General features: G+C 54.9%; 1 protein-coding gene across 2 annotated transcripts in view; it reads right to left on the bottom strand.

Moving 5' to 3' along the window:
• DTX4 (deltex E3 ubiquitin ligase 4) overlaps positions 1-15,263 on the bottom strand; it is a 40,979-nt gene that overhangs the window by 14,416 nt on the left and 11,300 nt on the right. For both annotated transcript variants that reach the window (XM_055424193.2, XM_055424192.2), the window contains exons 3-7: positions 9,365-9,426; positions 8,567-8,728; positions 6,516-6,577; positions 5,042-5,194; positions 1,408-1,569 (exon numbers count right to left, since the gene is read on the bottom strand). In XM_055424193.2, coding sequence (XP_055280168.2) covers positions 1,408-1,569; positions 5,042-5,194; positions 6,516-6,577; positions 8,567-8,728; positions 9,365-9,426 — 601 coding nt within the window. The remainder of the gene's footprint in view (positions 1-1,407; positions 1,570-5,041; positions 5,195-6,515; positions 6,578-8,566; positions 8,729-9,364; positions 9,427-15,263) is intronic.

Here is a 15,263-nt window from a genome sequence, read left to right as displayed (position 1 = left end):
AGGCAAGAAGACTGGAGCAGGTTGCCGGTTCCTTCTCTGATGAACAGGGTTAGCACCTTTATAAAGCAGACACTGGACAGCTCCCTCACCCTACTGTCCCATGAGGACACAGTGAGAGGATGGTCTATGAACCAGGAGGAGGGTTTCTCCAGACCCCGGCACGTGGATCGTGAACGTCTCAGCCTCCACAGGCATGAAAAATAAATTTCTGCTGTCTAAAACAGAGAGATTGGGATTGACATATATGCACCACTATATATAAAACAGATAACTAATAAGGAACTACTGTATAACACAGGGAATTCTACTTAGCACTCTGTAATGACCTATATGGGAAAAGAATTTAAAAAATAGTGGATATATATATATATATATATATGTATAACTGCATCCATGAAATTAAAAGACACTTGCTCCTTGGAAGTGTCATAGCTTTTCTAGCCATGAGAAACCTAGACAGTATATTAAAAAGCAGAGACATCATTTTTGTCAACAAATGTCTGTCTAGTCAAAGCTATGGTTTTTCCAGTAGTCATGTATGGAGGTGAGAGTTGAACCATAAAGAAGGCTGAGCAGAGAAGAATTGATGCTTTTGAACTGTGGCGTTGGGGAAGACTCTTGAGAGTCCCTTGGACTGCAAGAAGATTCAAACAGTCCATCCTAAAGGAGATCAGTCCTGGGTGTTCATTGGAAGGACTGATGTTGAAGCTGAGACTCCAATACTTTGGCCACCTGATGCAAAGAGCTGACTCATCTGGAAAAACCCTGATGCTGGATGGCATCACCTACTCAATGGACATGAGTTTGAGTGAACTGCGGGAGTTGGTGACGGACAGGGAAGCCTGGCATGCTGCGGTCCACGGGGTCGCAAAGAGTCGGACACAACTGAGCGACTGAACAGCAGCAACAATTGAATCAGTTGTACACCTGAAACTAACACAACACGGGAAATCAACTGAACTCCAATAATTTTTTAAAACGTCTGTGTTTTTTGTTCTCTTTTAGAATTTTATGTCAGTGCATGTGTGCTAAGTCACCGCAGTCACGTCCAACTCTTTGTGACCCTGTGGACTGTAGCCCACCAGGCTCCTCTGTCCGTGGGATTCTCCAGGCAAGGATACTGCAGTGGGTTGACGTGCCCTCCTCCAGGGCACCTTCCCAACCCAGGGATTGAACTGGGGTCTCCTGTGGCTCCTACACTACAGGCAGATTCTTCACTGCTGAGCCCCAGGGAATAGCTGATCAACCATGTTGTGTGAGTTTCAGCTGGACAGAAAGATGGGTTAGACACGAACACATTCTGTGTTTGTCCTTGGTTACAGCAGCCTAGGTGGACTAAAGACAAACACTGACCTCCAAACACTTAAACGTGAAGTCATAAAAGCCAATGGCCAAGGGCGGGCTGACCTGGATGCCGGGGGGTATGCTGTAGATGATCCGGATGGTTCTGCAGTCCGGGTGGCCAGGCAGGGAGTGGGGGATGACGTGATACTCCATCTTCCCAGGAGGCTGGGTGCCCGTCTTCACCCCGTAAATGGTCTTACAGGTCGGACACTGCAAACTCCCATCCTGAAGAGACAAGGCCCAAACTTCCAGTGTGGTAAACAGGTTTGGTCAGGACCACCCCACCCAACCCAAAAGGTACCAGGGATAAAGGACTGGTGTGTTAGTCACTCTGTCGTGTCCAACTCTTTGTGACTCCAGGGACAGTAGCCTGCCAGGCTCCTCTGTCCATGGGATTCTCCAGGGAAGAAGACTGGAGTGGGTTGCCATGCCCTTCTCCAGGGGATCTTCCCAATCCAGGGATGGAACCTGGGTTTCCTGCATTGCAGGCAGATTCTTCACTGTCTGAGTCACCAGGGAAGCCCCAAGAAGTTGGGGTCAGGGGCAAAATGCACCCACACCAGTACTCGATCTTAACTGCTCCCCTGCCTGCTATAAGGGCCACTGAAAGCTGCAGTTTTCTCCAAAGCAACAGGAGGAACACTCCATACCAGCCCTGGGCTCCATGCTCAGGGCCGTATAAGAAAGACCTCATCCTTAAGATGGAGAAGGAAATGGCAACCCACTCCAGTATTCTTGCCTGGAGAATCCCGTGGACAGGGGAGCCTAGTGAGCTGCTGTCTATGGGGTCGCACAGAGTTGGACACGACTCAAGCGACTTAGCATGTATTGGAGAAGGAAACGGCAACCCATTCCAGTATTCTTGCCTGGAGAAACCCAGGGATGGCGGAGCCTGGTGGGCTGCTGTCTATGGGGTTGCACAGAGTCGGACACGGCTGAAGCGACTTAGCAGTAGCATCCTTGAGAAGGGGACCAGGATTTACCCTGCTCATCAGGGCTTGGGGGGCTTCCCAGGTGACTGAGCAACTAACACCTCCACTTTCAGGGTTCTGTTGGGGCAACGGCGGGAGACGCTGGGTTCAGTGAGGGGAGGAGTCCTGGTGAAGTGCCGTCTGCGGGGAGAGCCTGGACAGTAAACCCTATTCCCAGGCTTGAAAACAGACAGGGGATGAGGAGGAGCCCGTGAGTGGGCAGGGAGTGACGTGTGTACAAAGTGCTGTCACACAGTTGGGACCAGAGCTCTCCAGGACATCTGGGTCTCCTCGGGGAAGACTGGGATCCACTGCAGGGCTATTTAAGGACACTTCAACCCCAACTCTACTCATTTAAGGAAACAGCTTGCATTCAGCTTGTGTTTGTGTGATCAAAGGGTGGGAAGCCAAGGTCAGGGCCTCACTCTCTGCTCTGGTCTTAACTTGCTTCATGAGCTTGGATGAATCACCCTATTTCTCTCTGGGCACTTCTCACCCCTTTCAAAGAAAATAAAAAAGGCATGCTTCAAAGTGTAAGCGCGAAAGAAGATAAAAGATCGTGCCCGCACCCTTTTTGAAGCAACATGGAAATAAACGCAAAGGGACAAGATTCTTCTTACACGCAGTTATCAAAAGGAGAATGAAGGTGCTAAGAAACCCCTTTAAATCCAAAATAACCTCTTCAAAGGCCGAGTCCCAGTGAAACCTTTTATTGCTGGGTCAAGAAACTGAGCAGGGAATCCAGACACACATCGTCCATGAATAACTGAGCTCTCTGAGACACAGAAACAGCCCAACATTGGCACTTTGGGAATTTCAACCATAGGGCTACATTAGGATGAAGAAAAAAAAAAAAAACCCGTCATAGCACAAAGGAGGCGTCAATGTGAACAAAAAGTGCTGAAAGTGTTGGTCGCTCAGTCACGTTGGACTCCTTGTGACCCTACAGACAGCAGCCCACCAGGCCCCTCTGCCCATGGGATTCTCCAGGCAAGCATACTGGAGTGGGTGGCCCTTCCCTTCTCCAGGGGATCTTCCCGACCCAGGGATCAAACCCTGGTCTATCTGCATTGCAGGCAGATTCTCTACCATCTGAGCCCCCAGGGGAGCCCCTTTCCCTTTCTCTTCTCACTTTCAGCATGTTAGGAAGTAGGGATTGTTCGATCTTCATTTTCCAAATGGGAAATGCAATCTCAGAGAGATTGAAAATCTTGCTGCCCGTGGTCATTTGGCTCCTCAGCCAGGGTTTGCGCTTGGGTCGGCCGCCTTTACTCTTTTTCCCCAGCAGGATAAGGACAGGGCAGCCCCTGAAGGCCAGACATAATTTTGGATGAATAAGTGTCGGGAGGATATCACAAAAATCACAGACTCTGATGCAATCCCAGCTGGGCCTGGAGAAATGAGTACAATTCGGAATCCCACAGATGGGCAGTCAAGGTGACCCAGGCCTGGGTCAGAACATGAGAAAAGCCAAGGGCTTTAGGCGCTGGTGGCTCAGATGGTAAAGCATCTGCCTGTAGCACGGGAGATCCAGGTTCAATCTCTGGGTCAGGAAGATCCCCTAGAGGAGGGCACGGCAACCCACTCCAGTACTCTTGCCTGGAAAATCCCATGGACGGAGGAACCTGGTAGGCTACAGTCCATGGAGTCACAAAGAGTCAGACATGACTGAGTGACTTGACTTTCATTTTAGGCGCTGTATAGAAAGACTTATCTGAGGACATACCCAGGTTCCTGGAAACCAGCTCTAACGGGGGACTGCCACTCCATTATCATTGGTGGATAAGACAGGATCACACAGCCTTCCTCCCCAACAGTGGACCTTAAGGGCCTTCCAGCCATCCTTTGACAAAACCTTTAGTGCTTTTAAAAGGACAATGAAAGGCGCCCAAAGAACATGAATTGTAACTGAAAAGCACTAGGTCTGGGAGAAGGAAGGGTGGTTGGGGAGTCCTATGCCAGCATGAATGGACACTCACCATGGGCCCATCATTGTAGAAAACTCCCTTCCAAATCCTCAGGGACAGATGTCTACACCTCTCAGACCACCATGCAGCGTAGACACTGGGAGGAGTTGGGTTTGTTGTCGCTGTGTAGCTATTCAGTCCTGTCCGACTCTTTTGCAACCCTGTGGACTGTAGCCCACCAGGTTCCTCTGTCCATGGGATTATCCCAGCAAGAATACAAGAGTGGGCTGCCATCATCCTTCTCCAGGGGATCTTCCTGACCCAGGGATGGAACTTGAGTCTCCTGCATTGGCAGGTGGATTCGTACCTGCTGAGCCACCAGGGAGGCTCCGGGAAGGTGGGCAGCATAGCCCAAAAGGAAGGTGCAGACAGATTTTGCCAACATAGTAATTTTGGGGAAAACTGATCAGGCTGAGGTCATCACGCCTGCCCCTCTGGGGTGCCCCTGCTTGCACGCTCAATCGCTTCAGTCGTGTCTGACTCTGCGACCCTGAGGCCCTTAGCCCGGCAGGCTCCTCTGTCCACAGGACCCTCCAGGCAAGAACACTGGAGTGGTTGCCATGCCCTCCTCCAGGGGATCTTCCCGACCCAGGGACTGAACCTGCATCTCCTGCATTGCAGGTGGATTCTTTACCGTTGAGCCACCAGGGAACCAGGGGGTGCCTCTAAGACCCCCAAGCCCCTGGGTGCCACTCCAATAAGGCCTCCAGGCCTGGGTGCTGCCTGGGAGGTGGTGGCACCCCTTGAGCTGGCACCTACCTTGTTGCCGTTGTTGTACATGGCCACCAGGCAGTAGACGTGGTAGGCGTGGCCACACCGGGACAGCTTGCCCACCAGGTCCGGCTTGACCATGGGCTGGGGGCCCTTGTAGCCGGACGGGGCTGTGAGGCGCTCCATGCAGATGGTGCAGTCCTGGGGGTGGAAAGGGGCAGAGGAGAAAGACTGTCAGTTCCCACTCGGCCTGGGAGGCTACAGCACTTCATGGTCTTCCAGCATGATCTCAGCGGCCAAGCGGGCTGTTAAGTCTCCTCTTCCAGAAAGCCCACAAACCAGGGAACACACGCCTCTGGGAATCTAGACAGAATTCTGTCTTCTTTGTCAGAGCAGTCTCGTGACTTGCAGGGGACGAAGTTGGGACCTGAACCCAGGCTGTTCGGGTTCCCGTGCCAAAGCGCTCCATCTCCCTAGTGTGTGTTCTTTGTGTCACACGCTGTATGTGTCTATATTGTTGCCCTGAATTTCTGTTTCTCTTTAACTAATACCTGATGGTGATACATATTGATATAGGCTGCCAAACAGAATGACAGCCCCTCCTTGGGGACTGTGACTGTCCTTCTGTGGGATCCCTCAGTGGTCTGTGGAGGAAACCAACACTTGCTGACTTGACCCACTGACTGTTTACTTATTTAAGTGGGACGTTTGTAAAGGAACTGTATTTGAAGTGCCCTGGAGAGGCTGCAGCATGTTTCAACGTTTGGGGCTGGATAATTCTTTGCTGAGGGTTTCCCTGGTGGTCCGGTGGTTAACAATCCACCTGCTAGTGAAGGGGACACGGGTTTGATCCCTGGTCTGGAAAGATTCCATATGCTGCAGGGAAACTAAGCCCTCACACAGCAATGACTGAAGCCCTCTGTTCCAGAGCCTGTGGTCTAGAACAAAGGAGGAGGTGGCAGAGAATGAGACGCCAGATAGATTGCATCACCAACTCAGTGGATGTGACTCTGAGCAAACTCCGGGAAACAGTGGAGGACAGGGGAGCCTGGCAGGCTCCAGTCCATGTGGCCGCAAACAGTCAGGCGTCACTGAACGAAAACAGTTCTTCGCTGCGGGTGCTATCCTGGGCCTTCCTGAGCAAGGTGGTGGGTGGAGCAGCATCTTTGGCCTTGGCCTGCTAGATGCCACCAGTATCTCCTCTTCCCTCCAGTTCTGTAAAATGGCCTCTGGTTGAGAATCTCTGATAGCCACCAAGCCCTTTTTTAAGTTGGTTCCCATAGCTTATCACACCACTTTGCTTCAATTCACGGTAAGGCAGTTGAGCATCAGTCAGTGGTTTGCTGAGCAGGCAGGTGTGAGAGGTTAAGCCACAGCTGGGGCCCAGGACATCCACTCCGATCAGCTCTGCGTCGGTCAGGACCCAGAAAGCAGTGCCGGCCGCCTCCTGCAGAAAACTGGCGGGGGAGATGACTCGGGGGGGTGGGGAGGGTGAACCCCGCCCCACCGGCCCTGGACTCACCTCGTCTGGTGGATGTCGGACTTTCTGCAGATACTTCTTCAGCACTTCTTCTGGGGTTTTCCCTGTGGGGACAGGAAGATCAGGGAGCCACCGAGACAAGCTGGACATGCCAGAGACAAGAGGGCACTGTTAGCCAGATTCACAGCTTTCAGAAAAGATGAGGAACCATTGCACAGTTGGATTTAAGGATGGAAACAGGACAGAGGCGTGGACGTGGAGCCAGGTGGTCTGAGGCGGGAGGTGTTTGCGTCCGCCTTATCTCCTGCCATCACCTCCCTGACACTGGCCTGCCTAATCACAACAAACCCATTTTTTCACCGGCACAGCCCGAGCGGGCTTCCCTTCCCCAATGTCAAAGAGCCTGGACCTGCCCAAAGGCTGCATCGAGGTAACAGTAACGAAAGCTCTCTGTACACAGTTTCACGTTTTAAAACATTGGGCTGGTTTACGGCATTCTTTACACAATGTGCTAAGGACCGTCTTGATGTGTAACGTGGCGTCAAAGCGCCATCATTTTTACATGAAACCGGGACTTGACGGCCTCAGCTTTCTGATGGCCTTCCTCCTGTTGACGGTGTGGTCTCTGCCCAGCAGTAGGGAGAGGGTGATGCGTCCTGTCAGGGGCAGTGATTCTGGGATTTGGGGGGAGGGGGCGCCAGGCCCCTAAGAGGCAGCCTGGACTAAAGGCAGGGATCAGCATACGACAGCCTGGCCAAGGGGCAGGAAGGGGTCAAGGGCTGCAGCCCCCTTGGCGGCTCCCTGCACGCCTCTGAGCTTCTGCTTCTCAGCAAGGCAGTGTGCAAGAGCAACAGCAGCTGCTCAGAGGGGCACTCCGGCGGCCAAACACGAAACGGTGGACAGCCCTGCACGCTTCGCCCGCTGAGAGTTGGGTGAGTGCTATTAATAATAACAGGAAGAATGGGAAAGCGCAAAATCCTGTCATTTCCAGTGAGACCGCCAGGAAGATGAACGAGTTCACTTAAGCAGGGAAACGTCGATAGACTGGAAAAGTAGGACAAGGGTTTCACGAAGTGGATCCTCCAACGTCCAAAAGCTGGGGTGCAGGCCCTTCCTTCCCATTGCCCTGTTTCTCCAACAAGAATTAAGCTTCTGTCGACTGAGAGCCTCTTGCTTGCCAAGTTATAACATGCATACGATCCCACTGAAACGTCACCAGTTTGCAAGAGGAGGGCTTAGGGCTGACGGTCAAATCGTTTAGAAATTGATACTAGAGACCAGGGGTTTCCCAGATGGTGTCAGTGGTAAAGAATGCCTGCCAAAGCAGGAGATGCAGGCTCAATCCCTGGGTCGGGAAGATCCCCTGGAGGAGGAAATGGCAACCCACTCCAGGATTCCTGCCTGGGAAATCCCCTGGACAGAGGCCTGGCGAGCTACAGTCCAGGGGACCACAAAGAGTTGGACATGACTTAGCCACTAAACACACACACACACACCCCAGAGTTAGAGAAAGCAGCCGCAGAGGTCAGGCTGCGTCCTTGGGCCCAGGTAGGCACAGGTATTGACCTCTCAGCTGCGGGACTGTGAGGAGGGGGGATGAGCTCTTGAAGCAGGGTCATGGAGCCAGAGCTTCTGGGGCATCCTGAGGGACACGAGAAGTGGTGACTTCCACTGCCTTCCAGGACACACCTGCTGGGTACTGGCCGTGTCCGTTGTAAAGGGGAGAAAACTGAGGCAGGCTGGGGTCTCGTGACTAGTAGGGGACGGAGTTGGGACCTGGACCCAGGCTGTTCTGGTTCCCGTGTCGAAGCGCTCCGTCTCCCAGTGTGTGTTCTTTGTGTCACACGCTGTATGTGTCTATATTGTTGCCCTGAATTTCTGTTTCTCAAAGGGGCTCCATCAGATTCAAACCTATCCACTCTGGTGTAATTCTCAGAGTGGGGATTAGTTAGCCCATTTAGCAGATGCAGAAACCAAGGCACAGAAGGCACAGGTGTGACCCTCAGTGGTGGAGACAGAGCTGGGCCAGGAGCCGAGTCTGTGACCGCCCCCACCCTCCCCACCAGGACTCCTTTTGACAAGGAGGCTGATACCTTTCTTGGCTTGCTTCTTGGTGGTCTTGCGGCTTGTGTTGGAAACCCCGGGGATGGATTTTATTTCGCTCTTGCTGACGGGGGGTGGGTGAAGGACCAGCTTTGGTGGCCGGGTGAGACACACGGGCAGCCCTGCCGCGCTCATGAGGATCCCAGTGATTCCTGGAAGACAGGGAAGCCAGGGAGGAGGGCTGGAGAGTCAGCCCCAGCCCGCCCTCCACTCCCCTCCCGTAACCCACTCGCCCCTTCTCCGCCAGCGCTCCGGTAAGGCGCGGATCCTCTTAGCCTCCACGTTTCCCCGAAAGGCGTCCATTCCCGCTTCTCAACAGTGAGCTTTGCGTTTGGCAATCACTTCGCCCCAAACTGTTCCTGCCCTTCCCGTCCGCCAGTCACGCCCTCGCTGGTCTCAGCCACCACCCGAGTTCTCTCTTTCTTTACAAACGTCCATGACACCGGTCGCTTTTGCTTTTCTTGTTTTTAACTTCTTTTTATCTAAACTTCTCATTTTGTACTGGGGTACAGCGGATGAACAATGTGGTGACACTTTCAGGTGAACTACATTTCTGCGCGTCCATCCCGCTACAAACTGCCCTCCCGTGCAGGGTTAGGGTTCCCTGTGCTGTGCAGTAGGTCCCTGCTGGTTGTCCACTGAAACTAGACCAGCACGGGCAGTACAGTCCTCGGGGTCGCAACGCGTCGGACGCGACTGAGCGACTTTCACCGGCTCAGCGCGTGCGCATCCATCGCAAAGGCCCTGCTGGTCGCGCCCTTCCCTCCCTCCAGTCGGGGCCTCCTCACCTGCCAGCGCAGGGTTGACGGGGCTGGACCCGCTCAGGTTCTTCACGGGGACAGTGGGCACCCTGCGGAAGCACAGAGCAGACGCATCACGCTTTCGACCAGCGGGAAAAAGGGCCACAGTGCTGGGAGCCCCAGAACGTCGCCCACGGACGGGTTTCCCCTGTTACAGGAGCCACGTGCTCCCACTAAAGCCGCAGTCAGCCCACAGCCAGAGCTGAGCCCTTCAAACCCCAGCAGAGCACGTCACAGCACCGCTCAGAACCTCACAGCTCGGAGCAGCCCAGGGCTCCCTCAGAGTCCCAGCGAGGCCTGTCCCGCCCTGTAGACCCACTGGGCACCCCGCCCGAGCACCCCCGCCCGCTCCCTGGTCTTCCCCCGAGCACCTCCGCCAGAGCACCCGGCTCTCTCCCTGGTCCGCCCTGAGTCACTTGTCGCCTCTTGTGATATTGCTATTCCCCCTCAGGCCGGGCACACCCCAGCCTCAGGGCCTTTGCACGTATGGTTCCCTCTGCCTGCAGCGTTTTTCCACCTGAGCTCCCGCTGGGCTCCCTGCTACAGATCCTTCAGTCATGGCTCCGACGACCCCTCCTCGGGGATGCCCCTGAGGCCATCTCATTTCACACTGCTGCCCACCCCTCCACCCCACCCTGAGACTCCAAGTCCTCTTCCTTGGTCCTTTTTGCTTTTTGGCCACACTGGTCAACCTGCAGGATCTTAGTTCCCCGACCAGGGATTGAACCCAGAACTCCAGAAGTGAAAGCGACAAGTCCTAACCTCTGGACCACCAGGGAAGTTCCACTTACAGTCTTTTAAAATAAATTGTTACTTCTTATCTCCCCTCCCAAAATCTATGCTCTATCAGGACAAATAGTGTTGTCTGTTTCATTCAGAGCCTGACACTTATTGGCCTTCCACAAATATCAGTGGGAGCAATGAAAAAAAAAAAAAGAAGAAGCGAGTTCAAACCCCGGGGGTGGCACAGTCACCTCAGAAGCTTCTGGAAGGGAGAGCCCCTTGCCTGAATCAGAAGCACCAGCTGCAGGGAGCGAGCATCTGCACTTTGAGGAGCTTCTGCTGAGAGGTGGGCAGAGGGTGGCCACTCCCAGCCCAACAGGTGGAAACCATTGCTCTAACAGCTGCCACCTCTTTACCCAGAGAAACACACTGGGAGGCAGAGTCTCCTCCCTTGTCCTTCTCCCCAGCAACTTGAGCCAGGCTGGAGAGAAGACAGCCCCACTGCCCGGGAAACTCGGTGCCTCCCAGGGGCTGAGGACAAAAATACGGGGCGTGTGGGGCTCGGTCTTGGGCCATCCCCCGCCACCCAGGCCTCTGCCGCTGGGCTCAGGGGGAGGGACGCGGGCTGGAGATCCTGATGGCCCGGGTCACAGACTCCTCCAGGGGCCAGACCACCCGAGAAGCTGGCAGTTCTGCTCTGGGGGGCAGCAAGAAGGGGGTTCTGGGAAAGCAGGGGGAGGGGAAAGAGCATGTTGCTGGTTTACTTTTCATTAATGCGCTTCATTAACCCATCCCTATAGAGCCCCCCTTGGCGCTGGACACTCTGCTGGATGCTGGGTACACAGTGGTGGACCACACAGCCTTTCATCCGTGTGCTGAAATTGCTAACGAGTCCAGCCCTCTTGATCCCAGACACCATTCTGAATGCTTAGAATAGACACATCCATCCAACCCTTCCAACAACCTATGCAAGAGGTGTGATTGCCATGAGCTCTGCTTTCATAGGCAGGGGGGCTGGGGCACAGAGAGGATAAGCTAGCTTCAGGAAGGTCACACAGCCAAGGGTTTGAAGCCAGTTCATCTGGCTCTGGAGCCACTGTCTCAGCCACTCACTACGCGCACTCCTGCGTCTGTGTGGTTCTTGTCACACCCCCGTGCTGCAGACAGAAAGTGTGAAGCTGCGAGCCTAAGGAATAAACCCACCCCGAGAGGTGAGGCCGGAACGGCACCTGCAGGCTGGGCACTGGTGCGTCTGAACCCCACGTGCTGGGAGGATGGGCGCGTCCCCGGCCACTCAGAGTCCTCTGGGGCCTCTGTCTCCTCCCAGGGAAGGTGACCGCGCACCAGGCTTGTGAGAGGATATGAGAATAACAGATGTGGGAGTGCTTGTGGCTCCACAGGCCACCGAAGGCCACTTGTCCTCAGAAACCGGCCTAAAGATAAATCCTGATTGGGGGGTGGGGCGGAAGCTGAACTCAACACGGAAGAAAGTCACCAAGGGAACTTTCCTGGTGGTCCAGTGGCTAAGACCCCAAGCTCCCGGTGAAGGGGGCCCGGGTTCCGTCCCTGGACCAGGAACTAGACCCCATGTACTACAAATGAATATCCCACATGCTGCAGCGGGAAGATGCTGAGGGCTGCAGCCACCAGTGCAGCCAAGTAAATAAACAGTGAAGGAAAAAAGTCACCAAGAAAAAGAGGAACAGACTTGATTCCAGACTCTGTAACCCGCCCACAGGGCCAGGCGTGGTACAGCAGGTGGGAGTCAGAAAAACCAGGTTCAAGACCCAACCCTGCCAGGATCATGCATGCGCGCTAAGTCACTTCAGGCATGTCAGGCTCTCTGCGACCCTATGGACTGCAGCCCTCCAGGCTCCTCTCTCCATGGGATTCTCCACTCAAGAGTACTGGAGTGGGTTGCCATGCCCTCCTCCAGGGGATCCTCCCTGTGACTCTTATGTCTTCTGCATTGACAGGTGGGTTCTTTACCACTGGGCCACCTGGGAAGCCCACCAGGTGGGTTCTTTACCACTAGGGCCGCTTGGGAAGCCCACCAGGTGGGTTCTTTACCACTAGGGCCGCCTGGGAAGCCCACCAGTAACAATGTCCATCAACTTTTCTGAGCCTCCATTTCCTTATCTGTAAAACTGTGAAAGTCTTAGGTTGGAGGCTGCATATTAAAAAGCAGAGACATTACTTTGCCAGCAAAGGTCCATCTAGTCAAGGCTATGGATTTTCCAGTGGTCATGTATGGATATGAGAGTTGGACTATAAAGGAAGCTGAGCGCCGAAGAATTGATGCTTATGAACTGTGGTGTTGGAGAAGACTCTTGAGAGTCCCTTGGACTGCAAGGAGATCCAACCAGTCCATCCTAAAGGAGATCAGTCCTGAATATTGGTTGGAAGGACTGATGCTGAAACTCCAATACTTTGGCCATCTGATGTGAAGAGCTCACTCATTTGAAAAGACCCTGATGCTGGGAAAGAATGAGGTGGGAGAAGGGGATGACAGAGGATGAGATGGTTGGATGGCATCACCGACTCAATGGACATGAGTTTGAGTAAACTCCCGGAGCTGGTGATGGACAGGGAGGCCTGGCGCGCTGCGGTTCATGGGGTCGCGGAGAGTCGGCCACGACTGAGCGGCTGAACTGAGCTGAACTGAGAGGCTACCTGATGATTCTGCACCCAGAATCTGATGACCCAACCTTGGGGGCAGTCTCCCTGCTGGGTTCCGCACCGGGTCTGGTTCCCCTCCAGCCTCTCCGGAAGGTGCGGGAGGGCCTGCTCCCTGGATGCCCACGGCCCAGCCCTGCCCCTGCCTACCCGCCTCACCACCTCTGAGGGCCCCTCTCAGGCTGATAAGGAGCAGAGATCTGCAGGACAAAAGCCACCTTTGTTCCCACAAACTGGACCGGCAGGTTAACCTGGTCTGGTGAAGGAGGAAATAGTCCACCTCCTTAGAGGAAATGCCCAGGGCTGCCTGAAAACTAGGAGCTGGGGGCAGGGTCTGGAGAGACAGGGAGGGTGTGACCCCGAATGCTGGCAGATGGGTGGGCGTCCCCACCACTGCTGGATGGCAGGAGAGGTGGACGGGCTTGTCGGGTGGCGCTGGACGCTAGGAGCAAGGCTGGGGAGGGGGTACATGCTTATGAAATACAGAAGGGTCCAGGGGAAGGGCCCGCCAGGGGGTCCAGAGGCCTGGCTTCTAGGCCAACCCCACGGGGCCTCTCTGAGAACCTTGCAGTCTCTCTGCCATCCTCGGCCACGTTTGAGTTAGTGTGGCAATAAACTGGGCGCCCCAAATCTCAGTCCCCGGGAGGAATGCGGATCTGGGTCGCATCTTCTGTAAACAGCCCAGCCCTGTGTGAATCTGGGTGATCGTTTACACTCCTGTTTCCCAAGGGTAGGAGGAAGTGGGCTCCAGAGAAAGCATTTTCCTGTTTGGTGGTGGTTTCGTCACTCGGTTGGGTCAGACTCTGTGACCCCAGGGGCTGCAGCCTGCCAGGGCCCACATTCTCCAGGCAAGAATTCTGGAGTGGGTTGCCATTTCCTCCTCCAGGGGATCTTCCCAACCCAGGGATCGCACCCAGGTCACCTGCAATGCAGGCGGGCTGTTTACCAGCTGAGCCACCAGGGACGCTCTTCTCCCCTCCTCGCTTAATGTCCCAGTTTTCTCAGATTCTTGAGGGAGTGCAGGGTAAGCATCAAGCTGAGTGCTGGGCAGACTGTGGAGCTGGAAACACCTGATCACCCTCCCACACTGTTCCTGGTGGAGGTGAAAACTCTCCCGAGCAGCCTCCAGGGGCCGCACCAGTCACACCCCGTTGGGGCCCCCGGGTTAGAGGCGCCTGAACCCTTTGTCTAGAAGTCAGCAGGCCAGACAAAGGGCGGCGAGCATCCATCCACCTCCTCCAGGGAGTACGGCTCAGCCAAGGCTGCGAGACCCGACCCCCTTATCAGACAGTCGGCGGACACTCCCGCCACGTGCTCCGGGGGCGCGTTTTAATTTCAGCCTGGAGAATACAAAACGGAGAGATGAGTGGCAGGGTGGCGGGGAAGCAGGGGTTGGTCAGAAGAACCGCGTTCTTATCTCTGCAGTGGCTGAGGTCTCGCTGGAGATGGAGCCGCCTGCGCCCGGAAAAGAGGGGTGACTCCCACCCTCGGGGGCACAGCCCCCCTTTAGAAACGCCCCGCTGGTGTCTCTGAATAAGTCGCGGGGTCTTTTGTTCCCCCCCAGACCCTTGTTGCTGGGAGAGGTCACGGGGAGACAGGGGAGGGGCCGGGCCGCTGGACGACAGCAGGGCGACGGCAGAGGCAGACAAAGGGCATCTGCGGGCTCACTGGGCGCCGGGGGGGAGGGAGGTGCGGAGGGGCCGCCCCTCTCCGGGAGACAGCGGAGAAAAACCAGCTCGTTTCTATAGCGCTTTTCAAACAGCGCTGCCCGGAACTCCGCCCGCCTCGGTGGCTCAGATTCCATCGGCCCTGCAGACACTGAGGCAGAGACAAAAGCTGAGATTTAAAGCGAACTGGGCTTCCTTACCCTCTGTTATGGCAAGGAGGTCACTCGGCTTTTGCCTAGGGCACCAGAAATGAACTGGTGGAGTCAGCTTAGATCTGACTTCAGCAACCAGAGAGGGCCTAGCTCAGACAGTTCATAGTAATAATAACAGTAGCCTCTGACCAAATTCTCATCACGTGCCCAGCATTATGGTAAATCTCACTGAAAACCTCCTGTAATCCCCAAGGCAAACCCTATCGGCAAGGAACCGTTCCTACCCCCATTTACAGATGAATAAAATGAAGATGGATGGTGCACAGCTTGGCCCGAGTTACACGGCCAGAAACCTGGGTCCCAGCGCAGGCGGTGAGGCTTCCAGAGGGTAAGCGCTTACCCCCTCTTCCAGAGGGTGAGCGTCCCTCTCCAGAGAGGCTCCAGGAACTCCTGCAAGAGGCCCCAGGGGGCTGCCTTACGCCAGCAAGGAGACAGGACCAGTGCTGGTACCCGTCCCTCTGCCAGACGTTCCTACAGGCCCAGAGGAAGTCATAGGAAAAGCCCCGGCACCTGACCATTTATAAATTGCCTTCGAATACAATGAGGAGCTGGGCTTTAGCCAAAAGAGCACCGATCAAGCAGACTAAGACCTGGGTCCCAGCCCCGACT

Source organism: Moschus berezovskii, chromosome 14 (assembly GCF_049115385.1).
Source record: "Moschus berezovskii isolate FMDL1 chromosome 14, NW_MosBer_1.0, whole genome shotgun sequence".
In the NCBI taxonomy this organism is placed as follows: domain Eukaryota; kingdom Metazoa; phylum Chordata; class Mammalia; order Artiodactyla; family Moschidae; genus Moschus; species Moschus berezovskii.
This window is presented reverse-complemented; position numbering and strand designations above follow the sequence as displayed.